We start from the raw sequence: 15,023 nt of genomic DNA, 5'->3' as shown, positions 1-15,023 counted from the left end.
TTTAGCTCTGTAAACTATATAAAGACCTACGATTAAAGTTAAACTACGATTATATAAGGGCGCAGTTTTAATTTAAATATAGCCTATATAAAGATCTACGATTAAAGCTAAATTTAATAAAAACATTTCATTTTAAACATCCACCTTAATTTTCTACAGTGTACGTATGTGTATTTTCAGATTTTTAAACTTGGCTTAAACGACTACAACAACAACAAATTAAATTAAATTATGTGTGGCAAGTGAAGATCAAACAAAAGAAAGCAAACAAACAAAAGCAAAACGAAAAACAAGAGAAACAGCTGAAAAGAAATGAAAAAGAAAACGTTAAATAAAGAAGCAAAGCAAACAAAAAAAGAGTTAAAGAGAAGTGTTAAGAAGACAAAAAGCCAAAGAAGTTTTGTTGTAGTATTAACAACAATTTTTTCTTTTCTTTTTTTTGTTAAACACAAAGTGCTAAAGGAATGGTAAGTAATATTTGGATGGCCAGTCTAAGGTGAACTCTCGAGTAAAACGGTTTATTATTTTTTTCATTAAACAAACACAACATTTTGGTGGAACTTTAACAAGAAACATTACGGGAGTTTTAAAATATTAAAAAAATAAATATTATATAAATAAAAAAGAATTAAATAATAAGCTAAATAAATATTGAAACAAAATATTAAAAGAAAACTAATAAGATTTTTAAATAAAATACAAATTATTTATAAAAATTCAAAAGAAAAAGTGTATAAAATATATAAAATAAATTATTATTTATTAAATATAGATAAAATAGATAAAAGAAATTTTTTAACAAAATTATTTTATTGTTTATAAAATTTTTGAAAAAAATCTATAATAAATTAACTCAAAACACAATGGAATACCGGTGCTCGAGAAGTTTAACAACCAAAGTAAGTGACCTCAATCAAGCAAGAGTTATAAATACAAATACAAAAAAAAAAGATTTTCAAAAATAAAAAAAAATAATATAAAGTCAATTAAATAAAGAAGCTGTAAAACTCTATACAATAAAATTCCTTTATTTATTATAGTTGTTCAGCAGAGCTGCCAGTTAGATTTTGAAACGAGTTTGGTTTTCTAATAAATAATAAATTAAAGTTTAAAATATAAACAGATTTTATTAAAATAAATTAAGGGAATTTGAAAATATTAACAGTTTGTTAATATAAATATTGATAATCCTTATTATTAATAATACATTTTGTTTATTGAAGCTTTATTTAAGGAATTTAATTTTGTTCCAAATTTTGAAAATAATAAAAAAATATTGACTTGAGAAAAAGCTAAAGTAGTTGTATTGTACATCAATGGATAGGAAATTGAGTCTTCTTTTAATACTTTGTGTTGAAAACATTACAATCAATAAAAAATTAGGAATTTTCAGCCAGAAAATTGCAATATCTTTAAAAATGTGAGTTAACTATTTGGGGGTTATAATTTAACTTGATATAAAGCTTAAATATACCTATTATAGCGAAGGCTAGGAAATTAAGTCTACTTTTAACCCTTAAATGCATAATTTTTACTTTTATTTTTCTATAAATTATCAAACATTTAGTTAATTTTTATTTATTATATTTAGTTGAGCTTTAGTTTGATTTAGAATTTCTTTAACTGAAACTTTTCGTACTCCATTTGATTTTTATGAATTCGAATCTGAATTAGTATCAAGGTTATATTCGTCTAAAATTAATTGGAACTGGAATGTAGACAATTGGCAACAATGTGCATTAAAGGGTTAATTTAGTTTCAAATCAAATAAATAAATCCCTAGAAAACACTAAACTCAATAAAAAAAATATGAACTTTTGGTTAGAAAATTTCAATGTTTTTTAAAAAAAAATATGATGTCTATTTGAAGTTTATTAATTTGACTTGATTAACCTCTAAAATAGACTTATTATATATCAATCGATAGGAAATTGTGTCTCTTTTTTAATTAATTTCAAAGCAAATAGATAAATCCCTTGAAAACATTAAAATCAATAAACAAATTATGAATTTTTAGCCACGAAATTGCAATATCATTAAAAATGTGAGTTAACTATTTGGGGGTAATAATTTAAGTTGATATAAAGCTTAAATAGATCTATTGTATATTGATGGCTAGGAAATTGTGTCTACTTTAAATTTAGTTTCAAATCAAATAAATAAATGCCTTAAAAACACTAAAATTTATAAAAAATTACGAATTTTTGGTTAGAACATTTCAATATTTTTAAAAAACGTATTATGTCTATTTGGAGTTTATTAATTTGACTTGAGTATGAGGTAAAATAAACTTATTTTATATCAATCGATAGGAAATTGTATCTACTTTTAATTTAGTTTCAAATCAAATAAATATATTCTTTGAAAAAAATGAAATCCATAAACAAATTATGAATTTTTACCCAGAAAATTGCAATATCTTTAAAAGTGTCAGGTGTCTATTTGGGAGTGTTAATTGGATTTGATATAAAGTTTAAATAAACCTATTATATATCAGTGGATAGGAAATTGTGTTTACTTTAAATTTATTTGTAAATCAAATTAATAAATACCAAGAAAAACTTATAATCTACAAAAAAATAAAATTTTAGCCAGAAAATTTCAATATCTCTAAGACATCCGAAATGTTTATTTTGTGTTCATTAATTTGACTTTATATAATTCCTTAACAGACATATTGTATATCAAGTGATAGGAAATTGTGTCTTCTTTTAATATAGTTTCAAAGCAAATAAATAAATCCCTTGAAAACACTGAAATCAATAAAAAAATTAATGTTAGGTTAGGTTAGAAATTTGTAATATTTTTAAAAACTATTTGGGGTCATTAATTTTATTTAAATAAAGCTTAAATAGATATATTGCATATCAATCGATAGGTAATTTAATTGTGTCTTCTTTTAATTTAGATTCAAATCAAATAAATATATTCAATGAAAGCGCTAAAAGCAATAAAAAAAAATGTCAATGTTTTATTTGGAGGTCATTAATTTGACTTGAGTAAGAGCTAAAATAGACTTATTGTATATCAATGGATAGGCCTTGTTTGTGCACTTTGGTTCCATTCTTTTTCCCATCGACCTTCCTACAAATGTTCTTCCATTAGTGTCTCTTAAACTGTATTTGGATTCATGAGAAAACCGAACAGTCAAGTCTGTCACACACTTTATTCGGAATCGTTTCAATTTCGTAGTTTTTATTCCGATCGATTTCGTTTTAGGTTATTCAGATTCCGTGTAATGCATTAATTCCAAACATTTTTCCTAATGTGAAGGTTTTGGTACAGAAATTTATTGAAAAATTTTAGAAAACCAAATAATTACAGTCAAATATCATTTCCACTTTAAAAACTGAAAGTGGTTTCATTAAGAAAGTAATTTTCGTTTTACCTTTTCTGAAGAAGCAAACTACGGAATTAATTCCACTTTCGATCGGAATGGAATTCTGTGACAGGCCTGAGTATTCTATTTTGGCAGTACGATTTTTATAAACTACCATAGTGGGGAGGGTATAATGCGTTTGTGCTTATATTTGTAACGCCCAAAAAAATTAGTCGAAAAACTTTCTTAGTCGATTAAACGATATCCGTCTGTCCGTCCTTCTGGCTGGCTGGTTGGCTGTCTGGGCTTTTTTTTTCGCGAAAATGCTCTCTTCAAACGACTCAGTTGCATTCGGTACAGGTTCCATGTAGTGGTCTGGCACTTTTGCACCCATCAAATACAGATCATTACCTTAGCGCCATGGCTATTAGGCTTTGGTGTCGATTCACGTACGATCTCTTACGCTTCGGGTTGTCGTAATGAATCCATTTTCACCGCAAGTAATCATTCGGTGCAAAAATGATTTTCTTTTAAAACATTCAAGCATATTTTTGGTCATGCAATATCGTCTTTTAAGGCCGGCAGGTTTCAATTCGGATGGTATGATTTTGGAAGAGTCCTGCTGGTAGCAAACGTTTTGAAAATGCTGCTTAAATAGCTCCCAATGATTTTGCAAGCTCTGGTTGAGTTTTACAACAATCTTCATGAAGTAATGCCTCCAATTATTGGTCTTCAAACTTTTTTGGCTGGCCTGGCCAATCACCACTTCTGAAACGCACAAACAATCACAAACCATCTCTCGAAACCGATGGAAAACATTCACCATAAGCTTTGGTGAACAATCGGTGTTCTTCAGCGGCACTTTTCAAATTAAAGAAGTAAAGCAAAACTCGTCACTTATTTTCTTGACAGCATTTTTACTTCAAGTTGCAGTGGTATTTTTTACCCTTAACTTTCGAAGCCAATATCTTGTATTATGTTTTAATTAGTAATTTATATAAACAATATTTAGCAAACTTAACTTCTGATCTATTAATGTGTTAACTTTTAAAATGATCCAATCAGTAGTTTAGAAGTTTTATTTATATGAATTATTTTTACATTTTTCATTTAAGCCAAGCTTTCCTGAAAACTTGTTTAGTTAAATGGTATGGCAACACTAATTTGTATTGTCATCACCTTCTCCATCTTCATCATCCTCTCTGTATACAATCTCTCTCTGTCTGTTTGTATGAATTCAATCATGAATGCATGTTTGCCTGTGTCTGTCCTCATACACATGTAAGTATGCATGAGATGTGAGTGTGTATATCTTTTTGTGGTTCTTGGAAATAAGCTTTTTATCATGTTTTCTCTTGCTCCCCACTTTAAAAACATCGTGCAACTGCTACAGCAAAAAAAAAAACAAACAGCATCCCATAAAAATTGTTCAATGTTAAACTTACCACCAAGTTGCAACTTGCTATCACACACACTTGCTTACATTACTGCCACCACTACAAATATAAATACTTTGCATGTTTTTTTTTTTAAAAATTAGTGGAAAACAAAGTAAAAAAAAAATATTGTAGTAGTATCTTAAAACCAGTATCTTAAATTGTGGCAAGTTCAGGTTCAAATATGTGTTGTTGTGTTGTGTTTTGTCTTTATTTTATTTATTTTTTGTTTCTTCTGTTTTGTTTAATGATCTTTATGATGATCAATTTCTTTGTTGTTTTTTTTTGGTTTGTTTTTGTATAAATTTTATGATCGATCATAAAGTTTAGCGTTTTTATTTTTAATTTTAAGAGGATTTTAGTTTTGTTTAAGGGAAGCTGTTTTACACAAAACAATTTGTTATTGAAGTTTAAAGTTTTAAGCTCACAATTTATAATAATTTAAGAAGGTATTACAGAAATTTTTCAAGATTTGCAAACATGGCAGGAATTTTTTATAAAAAAAATGTTTGTAATTTTAATTCATGCTGTATTCGCAGAACAAGATTCTAAGTTTAATTTTCGAAATGCTTAAGTTCTCCTTTATAAGTTTCATTTACAAGGTATTTCCGTTGGATTTGTAGTTCAGTAAATATATAATTTTTTTTAAAATTTGTTTACAATCGTTTACTCTGTGTTGTTGTTAACAGTTTTGTTCTTAACTCTTTTGTTTTCGCTTTGGCGCCATATTGAAATCGTTTGGAAAAATTCCACTAAATATACAATGAGTGACTAAACAATGAAAACCCTTTTATTTTAAACTATATTCCATGGCATTCAACTTATAGAATCTTAATACTGGCAAAACAATGGAAACTTTTAAAATTCCGCCAGAAATAATTATAAAGGCTGGGTTAGCCGACAGTATAGTATCCTTAATGAACAGCTAAACCTATTTAAAATAGAATTTCCTTACGTTTTTACGTGACATCTGCTAACGGTGTTGTTTAAACCCAATAGAACTTACGAAAGGATTAACTATTAAACGAACTGTCATACTGCTGTCACTTTTGACATTTATGATCAGTATACTCTGGCAAATAATTATGAATTGATTGAAGCTTGAACAACGCTATCAAATTATCCAAAATTTGCTTTGAAAATCAGTCATCTATTATCGCAAAATTGTGTTCAGCGATGAGGCTCATTTTTTAGCTTTGTTAATAAACAAAATTGCAGGATATGGAGACAAACCCTACAAACTCCATTATATGCAGAAAATTACAACATTTGGTTCTGTGGCTGTGCTTAATCTCATATCCAATTCACCAAAGAATACTTTGATAAATAAAGGGATCAAATTCGTGTTAAACATTTTGAAACTTTTATAAAGGGTGTTGTTTTAAGCCCGATAGAACATATGAAATGGTTAACTATCAAACGAACTGTCATACTGCTGTCACTTTTGACATTTATGATCAGTATACTCTGGCATATCATCATGAATAGATTGACGCTTGAACAACGCTACCAAATTATCCAAAATTTACTTTGAAAATCAATCATCAATTCGGGCTACTTATACAAGACTTCGTGATTTCTGAGCAAGCTTAACGTGTTTGTTATTAGGCGTATGACTTAAAAATGTGGAATTTACAATACATGGCGTATTATTTGAACCCGGTTTTTGTTTTCAATAACTTGTATGTCATTTGTTCTCACTTATCTACTGATCATTATAGTGTAAAGAGCAACGTTATTTTTTTCTTCGAAAAAGATCTACGAATGAAGCTAAACTAATACTCTATACAGATCAAATATTAAAGACTCTCTAATGATCAAAGATTAAAGCTAAACTAAAAGATCTACAATTGAAGTTAAACTAAGACTCTATAAAGATCGACAATTGAAGTTAAACTAAGACTCTCTCAAGATCTTCGTTTGAATCTAAACAGAGACTCTATAAAGATCTACGATTGAAGCAAAACTACGACTCTATAAAGATCAAAGATTAAAGCTATGCTAAGACTCTCTAAAGATCTACGATTGAAGCTAAACTGAGGTTCTAAATATAGCTACAATTGAAGCTAATCTAAGACCCTAAATATAGCTACGATGTCACCAGAAAATGTCAGTTATGACCTGGTCAATTATAAGGCATGGTGAAATGTAATTAAATAAAATATTAAATATTTCATATTTAAATTAAAACCACATATCGCTACTTTAATATAGAAAGGCCCTAACTAACATTTTCATTACTTTAGAGGAGAAGGAAACAACTTAATAAAACTTAAAGTTCTGTAGTTGCAATTATTTTTTAACACAGACTTTTATGAAGGTATTCAACAAATTTAATGTTGTGACATTTAATTTTATTTTATTAACGGTGTATTACGGGATTAGTTAAGTTCTTGGAATATTGTTTTGAAAAATGTCATATCTAAACCCCCGTTTATCCACAATATGTTAATTTTAACCACAAATTATAAAATTTTGTGTTTTAATTAAAATAAACTATATAATTCTATCATATTTAACTGTCTTTAAGCCCCAAAGTATCAATTTTTACCACACATTTTCAAAGTTACTCATGATCTTTATTTAACTGCCCTAAAGGGTTAATCTCTATAAGTAGCCACTGTTTTATTATTTTATTCACATGTTGGGCCTTCTGCACTGACATGTCTGATGTCTATACACCAGCTCAGTATGGCTGAATTAGGTCTGTCTTTATTATTCTGTTAAATTGTGTATCGACTTTTTGAGTATGTATTTATTGTCGGATTTAAGTAGAAAATTTATTGTTATTTCGTTTTGTTTAACTTTGTTTTTTTTGTATTGTAAACAATCAATAAATTTTAAAGAACAACAAAATGTAAGCGTTTTGTTTGAAATTCAGGCCGTTATTTTTTTTTAGATTCAAAAGAGTTGCTCATAAAATTTTTAATGAAATTTGGAGCAAAAAGAGGGCCTTTAAAATTAAAATTGTTTGAAATATAAACAAGTTTAATAAATTTATAACAATATTGAAGGTTTGTTATAAGGCCTTTACTGCTAAATAATTGATATCAATTCAATACATGAGAATTGGATTCTACAAATTAGTTTGTATAACAGTGATTTAGACACGGAAGACAAAGATTGCCCAGGCCAGCCAAAAAAGTTTGAAGACCAAGAATTGGAGGCATTACTCCATGAAGATTGTTATTAAAACTCAACAAGAGCTTGCAAAATCATTGGGAGCTACTTAAGCAGCAATTTCAAAACGTTTGTGAGCAGTAGGACTCATCGAAACTCTAGGAAATTCAATCGTAGATCTTTATTCAATCGTAGATCTTTATAGAGTCTTTTTAAAGTCTTCATTTATCTTCAATCGTAAGTATTTATAGAGTCTTAGTTTAGCTTCAATCGTAGATCTTTGTAGAGTGTTGGTTTAGCTTCAAATGAAGATCTTTATAGAGTCTTACTTTAGCCTCGAATGAAGATCTTTATAGAGTCTTAATTTAGCTTTAATCGTAGATCTTTATAGAATCTTAGTTTAGCCTCAAATGAAGATTTTTATAGAGTCTTAATTTAGCTTCAATCGTAGATCTTTATAGAGTCTTAGTTTAGCCTCAAATGAAGATCTTAATTTAGCTTCAATCGTAGATCTTTAAAGAGTCTTAGTTTAGCTTCAAATGAAGATCTTTATAGAGTCTTAGTTTAGCTTTAATCGTAGATCTGTATAGAGTCTTAGTTTAGCTTCAAACGAAGATTTTTATAGAGTCTTAATTTAGCTTCAATCGTAGATCTTTATAGAGTCTTAGATAGAGTCTTAATTTAGCTTCAATCGTAGATCTTTATAGAGTCTTAGTTTAGCTTCAAATGAAGATCTTTATAGAGTCTTAGTTTAGCTTTAATCGTAGATCTTTATAGAGTCTTAGTTTAGCTTCAAACGAAGATTTTTATAGAGTCTTAATTTAGCTTCAATCGTAGATCTTTAAAGAGTCTTAGTTTAGCTTCAAATGAAGATTTTTATAGAGTCTTAATTTAGCTTCAAATGAAGATCTTTATAGAGTCTTAGTTTAGCTTCAAACGAAGATTTTTATAGAGTCTTAATTTAGCTTCAATCTTATATCTTTATAGAGTCTTAGTTTAGCCTCAAATGAAGATCTTTATAGAGTCTTAATTTAACTTCAAATGATGATCTTTATAGAGTTTTAGTTTAGCTTCATTCATAGATTTAGCTTCAATCGTAGATTCTTAGTGTAGCCTCAAATGAAGATCTTTATAGATTCTTAGTTTAGCTTTAATCGTAGATCTTTATGGAGTCTTAGTTTAGCCTCGAATGAAGATCTTTATAGAGTCTTAATTTAGCTTCAATCGTAGATCTTTAAAGAGTCTTAGTTTAGCTTTAAATGAAGATCTTTATAGAGTCTTAGTTTAGCTTTAATCGTAGATCTTTATAGAGTCTTAGTTTAGCTTCAAACGAAGATTTTTATAGAGTCTTAATTTAGCTTCAAATGAATATTTTTATAGAGTCTTAATTTAGCTTCAAATGAAGATCTTTATAGAGTCTTAGTTTAGCTTCAAACGAAGATTTTTATAGAGTCTTAATTTAGCTTCAATCGTAGATCTTTATAGAGTCTTAGTTTAGCCTCAAATGAAGATCTTTATAGAGTCTTAATTTAGCTTCAAATGAAGATCTTTATAGAGTTTTAGTTTAGCTTCATTCATAGATTTAGCTTCAATCGTAGATTCTTAGTTTAGCCTTAAATGAAGATCTTTATAGAGTCTTAGTTTAGCTTTAATCGTAGATCTTTATAGAGTCTTAGTTTAGCTTCAAACGAAGATTTTTAAAGTTTTCCTTCAATGTTTTTCTTTACTTAAAATTGTTAAACAAAAAAATTCTTTAAAAATATTTTAATAATTTCAACAAAACAATGTTAATTCCTTTATCATTTTATAAGATTTTAAACCGTATAAATCATCTCGAAAGAAACGTGTAAAAACGCTACATATTTGTTAAACAAAAAAAAAATCCAGTTTTTTTTGTTGGTCTTACAAAAAGACAATTTATTTTGGGATGGGTTCTCTCTCATTTGATAAATTTTTGTTAAAAAAAAAAATTCTTTTTCGTTATTTTTGTTTTACCGCATTTACCTTTTATTTTTTTTTGTTATTTATTTAAGGTTCTGCATATATTTAGCCTACTTTTTTTATGAACAAAAAAAAAAAAAAACAATTTAAATAAATTTGTTTTCTTTTGATTTACATATTGAATCAGTCATAGAATTTGTCTTTTTTTATATATTAGGTTTTTACTCTCATTTTTATGTGAGTGTTTTTGGGAATTTTGTGACAGGTTATAGTAACACTGACTGACATAAAAAGAATTTAAACATTTATCTAAGAAATAAAAAAAATAAAGATAAAAATCTTAATTGTTTGGACATGATTTGTTTTGGCGAAAAGTACTGAGGATGTTAGTGTTTTTTTCCTAACTTTCTATTGTTTTAAAAGAAATTTAATTGACATTTGTTTGTAATGATAGGAATGCAAATTGTCAAATTTAATCTTAAATTTAATCTCTTTCTCTTTAGGAATGTTTAATACTTATTTACTTTTATTGTAACTACAATATAATAAAATATGTGGAAAAAATAAGCATTTTTATGCCAAATTTAAAGATAATTAAGCTTTTCTAAAGTCTTACTTTAGCTTCAATCGCAGGTCATCTCGTGGCTCTATTTAAAGCCTTAGTTTAGCTTGAATAGTAGCTCTTTTTAGAATCTTAGTTTAGAAGTAACCTTGACTCCTTTCAAGTCTTAGTTTAGCTTCAATCGTAAATCTATTTAGAGTCTTAGTTTAACTGCATTCTTAAGTATTTGTGGAAGCTTGATTAAGCTTTAATCATAGCTCTATATGGAGTGGAGTTTTGATTTAATCGTAGATCTTATGGAGTCTTATTTAACTGCAATCTTAAGTATTTGAAGCATTAGTTTCGAGTTAATCGAAGATATTTTTGAGTTTTTTTTAGATCTTTTTGGAGTCTTAATTGTGCTTCAATCTTAGATCTTTATAGAGTCTTAATTTAGCTTCAATCGTAGATCTTTTTAGAGTCTCAGTTTAGCTTCAATCGTTTATCTTTATATATTCTTAATTTAGCTTCAATCGTAGATCTTTATAGAGTCTCAGTTTAGCTTTAATCGTACATCCTTATGGAGTCTTATTTTAGCTTCAATCGTAGATCTTTATAGAGTCTTAATTTAGCTTCAATCGTAGATCCTTAATTTAGCTTCAATCGTAGATCCTTATGGAGTCTTAGTTTAGCTTCAATCGTAGATCTTTATAATTTTTTCTTCTTGGACCTGCACTCAGGATATGACCACTACTCATGCAAAGCATTTTGTTCGAACTAGGAAAATTGGTTATGGAAGGGAGGAAAGAGGGAGTAGTGTTTGTGGACATTCGTTTTGAACTTTCCTACATTGAAAATGACAGGAAAGGCTTCAGCGGGAAGTTTGTTCCATATACGGATAGTACGGCTAAAGAACGAATTTTCCCTGTTGTGTGTTATGCGGTCCCCTGGCCAATCAATCACAAGGGTTTGTTTTCTTGATGAAAAACTTGTATTAAGTAAAAATTTACGTATCAAAAACAAGTTCCCTAATGTCAACCGAACACATTCCGTTATTCTACCGATAGCACAGTGAAACGCAGCTCACATTGTGTCGGTGCTGCAGCGAATCAATAGAGTTGAATACACTACTGTCACCAATAATCACCTTCACCCTCTCCTGTACGCGGTCGAGAAGCTAGACTTTGAAGTTCCGGCCCATACATGGAAGTTGTATTCCATTTTAGGTGGGATATAGGTGGTGTAACTAGTGCGGAGATCAGATGGAGTGCAGTAATTCTTACACTGTTTCAGAAAACCGATACACTTGAATGCTTCTTTCGACTCTTGAGTTTAGTGCAGCGGACAACACATGCCCAGAACATCAAGAACTTCTGATTCCATAGTTACACCACCATAAATACAGATGAAGCGACATGGTCTGTCGTTCGTTTTTGTGTCAACATGCAACACTGAGTTTTGCGAGCGTTGAAAGCGACCCTATTCAGATATTGTCACAAGGTCCCGATTAAGGGAATCATTCATGTTTTGCCTTATTGCCCCAATCTCGGCCAGGTTAGGTCTGTAATTGAATGAATATGAATGCGAATGTTGCTGTCATCTGCAAAAGAATAGATAGGGTTGGAAGTTTGAGGTAGTAGGTCGTTTACAAAAATAAGTAGGAGAAAGATCGCACATCTTTTAATAGTCTTAGTTTAGCTTCAATTTTAGATCATTAAAGAGTCTAAGTTTAGCTTCAATCGTTGTCTTTGTAGAGTATTATTTTAGTTTCGATCATAGATCTTTATAGAGTCTTAGTTTAGCTTTAATCGAAGGTCTTTTTAAAGACCTAGTTTAGCTGCAATTGTAGATATTTATAGTCTTAGTTTAGCTTCAATCTTTGCCTTTAAAGACTATTAGTTTAGCTTCAATCACAGGTCTTTTTAGAGTCTTATTTTAGCTTAAAGTTTTATAAAGTTTTACTTTAGATTCAATCGCAGATCTTTTTAGAGTCCTAGTTTAGCTTCCATCGTAGATATTTATAGTCTTAGTTTAGCTTTAATCCTTGTCTTTAAAAAGTCTTAGTTTAGCATCAATCGCAAGTTTTTTTAAAGTCCTAGTTTAGCTTAAATGTAAGGCCTTTATAAAGTCTTAGTTTAGCTTCAATCGCAGGTCTTTTTAGAGTCCTAGTTTAGCCTCAATCTTTGTCTTTAAAGAGTCTTAGTTTAGCTTCAATCGTGTGTGTTCTTGGAAGCATGGTTTAGCTTCAATCATAAGTCTTCTTAGAGTCTTATATTAGCTTCAATCGTAGATCTTCTTAGAGTTTTAAATTAGCTTCAATCGTATGTCTTCTTGGGAGCTTGGTTTAGCTTCAATCGCAGGTCTTTTTAGAGTCCTAGTTTAGCTTAAATGTTAGATCTTTATAAAGTCTTAGTTTAGCTTCAATCGCAGGTCTTTAAAGAGACCTAGTTTAGCTTCAATCTTTGTGTTTAAAGAGTCTTAGTTTAGCTTCAATCACAGGTCTCTTTAGAGTCCTAGTTTAGCTTAAATTTTAGATGTAAACTCAAGGTAGGTTAACCAACAGTTTAACTTAATGATTTCCAAAAATCTTTTGTTAATGATTTTTGTTAAAAATGTCAATTGGTTAAAATAATAATTTATATAAAACTTTCTTTTTTCCATTAATAAGATGAAAAATCAGAACAGTAGTAGTTTTTTTTTTTTTGGAAATACGTAAAGAAATTTGATTAAATTTTTTCTTTAAAAAAAAGAAATTAAATTCTTTTGTTTTATTATTTATGTTCACACCATAAAATCTCCCAAAAAGAAAAGTAAAATCTTTTGAATTCCCACACCCACACACAACCTGGTCATTTTAAAAATTTAAACAGTAAAAGTGATACTAATGCAAAAGCTATGATAGATTTGTTGTAGCTCGGAGTTTAGATTTTATGATGAGCTGCAAGCTGCTCCCATGAATATGAGTTATGGTTAGTTAGTCATCTATTCGTGGGTTTATGTTCAAGTTTAACATAAACTCTCGCTTTAAATTTCTTCAGAAACGCCGTTAGGTATTTGGGGTTTTTTGTTTTAAATTTTTCAATTATTTTGGTGTCTGGTTGTTGTTTTAAACATTTGAGATTTATGACTATTGTTTAATTTCAATTTAAGCTGATGATGATGCCTTGAAGTTACTAAAGAAATCAGGGATGCGTAAAATACACTGTACCAAAAAGAAATGGAGAAAATTTACTTTTTGGTTAATGTGTAATATTTAATAGAATATTTTTTTAACAGATGAATAAGTGTTATTATAATTACACTTTTCCATTATATTTCATATTGAGGAAGATTTTTGGTAAATTTGCTTTGTAAGTTAAACTTTGTATGTTAAACTTTTCTCTTACTCACGTTTGTGTGGTTGTACACTTTTATCTCACTTTAAACTTAGTTTAAATATGACCACAATTCTCACAAACTGTTGCTCTTAAGCAGACCTCAATTCCAAATCTTCCAGATAAATTTCATTTTAAAACAAGTGTGTGCTTGTGTAGCTGTGCTCACTTTGGGTGCAGGCGTATTGACTGAAGTTTTAAGAATGTTACCACGTTTTCAAAAAAAAAGAAAAAAAACACTTTAAAGCCCGCTAACTGTTTTGTTGTGCTTCTCAAGAAATGATTGTATGTGTATAAGTTTATAAACGTGTTTTGCATGCACAAAAAATATCTTAAAGTTAATCTTTAACCATATTTCCTTACATTCTGTTAAATTGTTTCAAGCTTAAGGTTATCACGACTTAAATTTTCTTTAATACAACAAAAAAACAACAACAACAGCAATAACAATAACAGCACACAATTGTTGTTATTATATTGTGCGTGTTTGACCCTTTTGTTAAGAGTAATTTTACTCTCATTGTTATTAGAATGAAATGAAAAGAAATGTTAAAATCAAGAGATTAAATAAGTAATGTTTACATTACAAAATGAGGTTAGAACAAAACTGTGAGATTTGTTTTGTGTAAATTTAGCAAAGTTTTAAGATTTTTTTAGTTATTATTTAAGAATTAATACTTATTTTAAAGCAAAATTAATAACTTATTTGAATTCAAGTTTTTCATCTAAATTTTAACATATTTTCCTATTGTTTTATAAATAAATATAATGTATACACATGAGTATATGGGTCAACAACCTTAAATATAACGGCTTACTTCTGCTTGATTGGTTAAAGTTTGTTGGTAACAACATGAAGCAACCAAAAAAAAAAAAAAAAAACTAAAAAAAAATACGCACAGAAAATGAAAAGAAAAAATATATATTTTAAAATCTCATCATCTTCTTGTTAACTCTCTCTTTACACACATATTTCTTTTAGATTTTTTCTTATAAAAGTATGTAAATCTTATGGTGTATACTCCATGTTAAAGTTTCATGGTTATATCTTTGAAATCAGTATCAGGTGTACCAACAGTATTTTTGAAAAAAAAAATCTTTAGCCATAAGTGATAATTAGCTTTGTCATTCATTATTTGTTATACAGCCGAACTAGCCCAAGATTCGGTAGCAAAAGTTTACTTAATTTGTTACGCTATTATAAAACGTAGGTATTTGGTGAAGTTTTCTAATCATAGGAAACATTTGAAGGTTTAAATAATCTTAGTTTAAATTTAATTGTAGGTCTTTTA

The 15,023-nt window shown here is 28.6% G+C and overlaps 1 protein-coding gene across 1 annotated transcript in view; it reads left to right on the top strand.

The window, feature by feature from the left end:
- Positions 1-830: 830 nt before the first annotated feature.
- Positions 831-15,023, top strand: part of LOC135954314 (uncharacterized) — a 30,214-nt gene continuing 16,021 nt past the window's right edge. Inside the window, exon 1 of the mRNA XM_065504431.1 lies at positions 831-899. Coding sequence (XP_065360503.1) covers positions 864-899 — 36 coding nt within the window. The 5' untranslated portion in view covers positions 831-863. The remainder of the gene's footprint in view (positions 900-15,023) is intronic.

Source organism: Calliphora vicina, chromosome 3 (genome assembly GCF_958450345.1).
Source record: "Calliphora vicina chromosome 3, idCalVici1.1, whole genome shotgun sequence".
Taxonomy (NCBI): domain Eukaryota; kingdom Metazoa; phylum Arthropoda; class Insecta; order Diptera; family Calliphoridae; genus Calliphora; species Calliphora vicina.
Note: the sequence above shows the minus strand (reverse complement) of the source record. Positions and strands in the feature narration are given on the sequence as shown.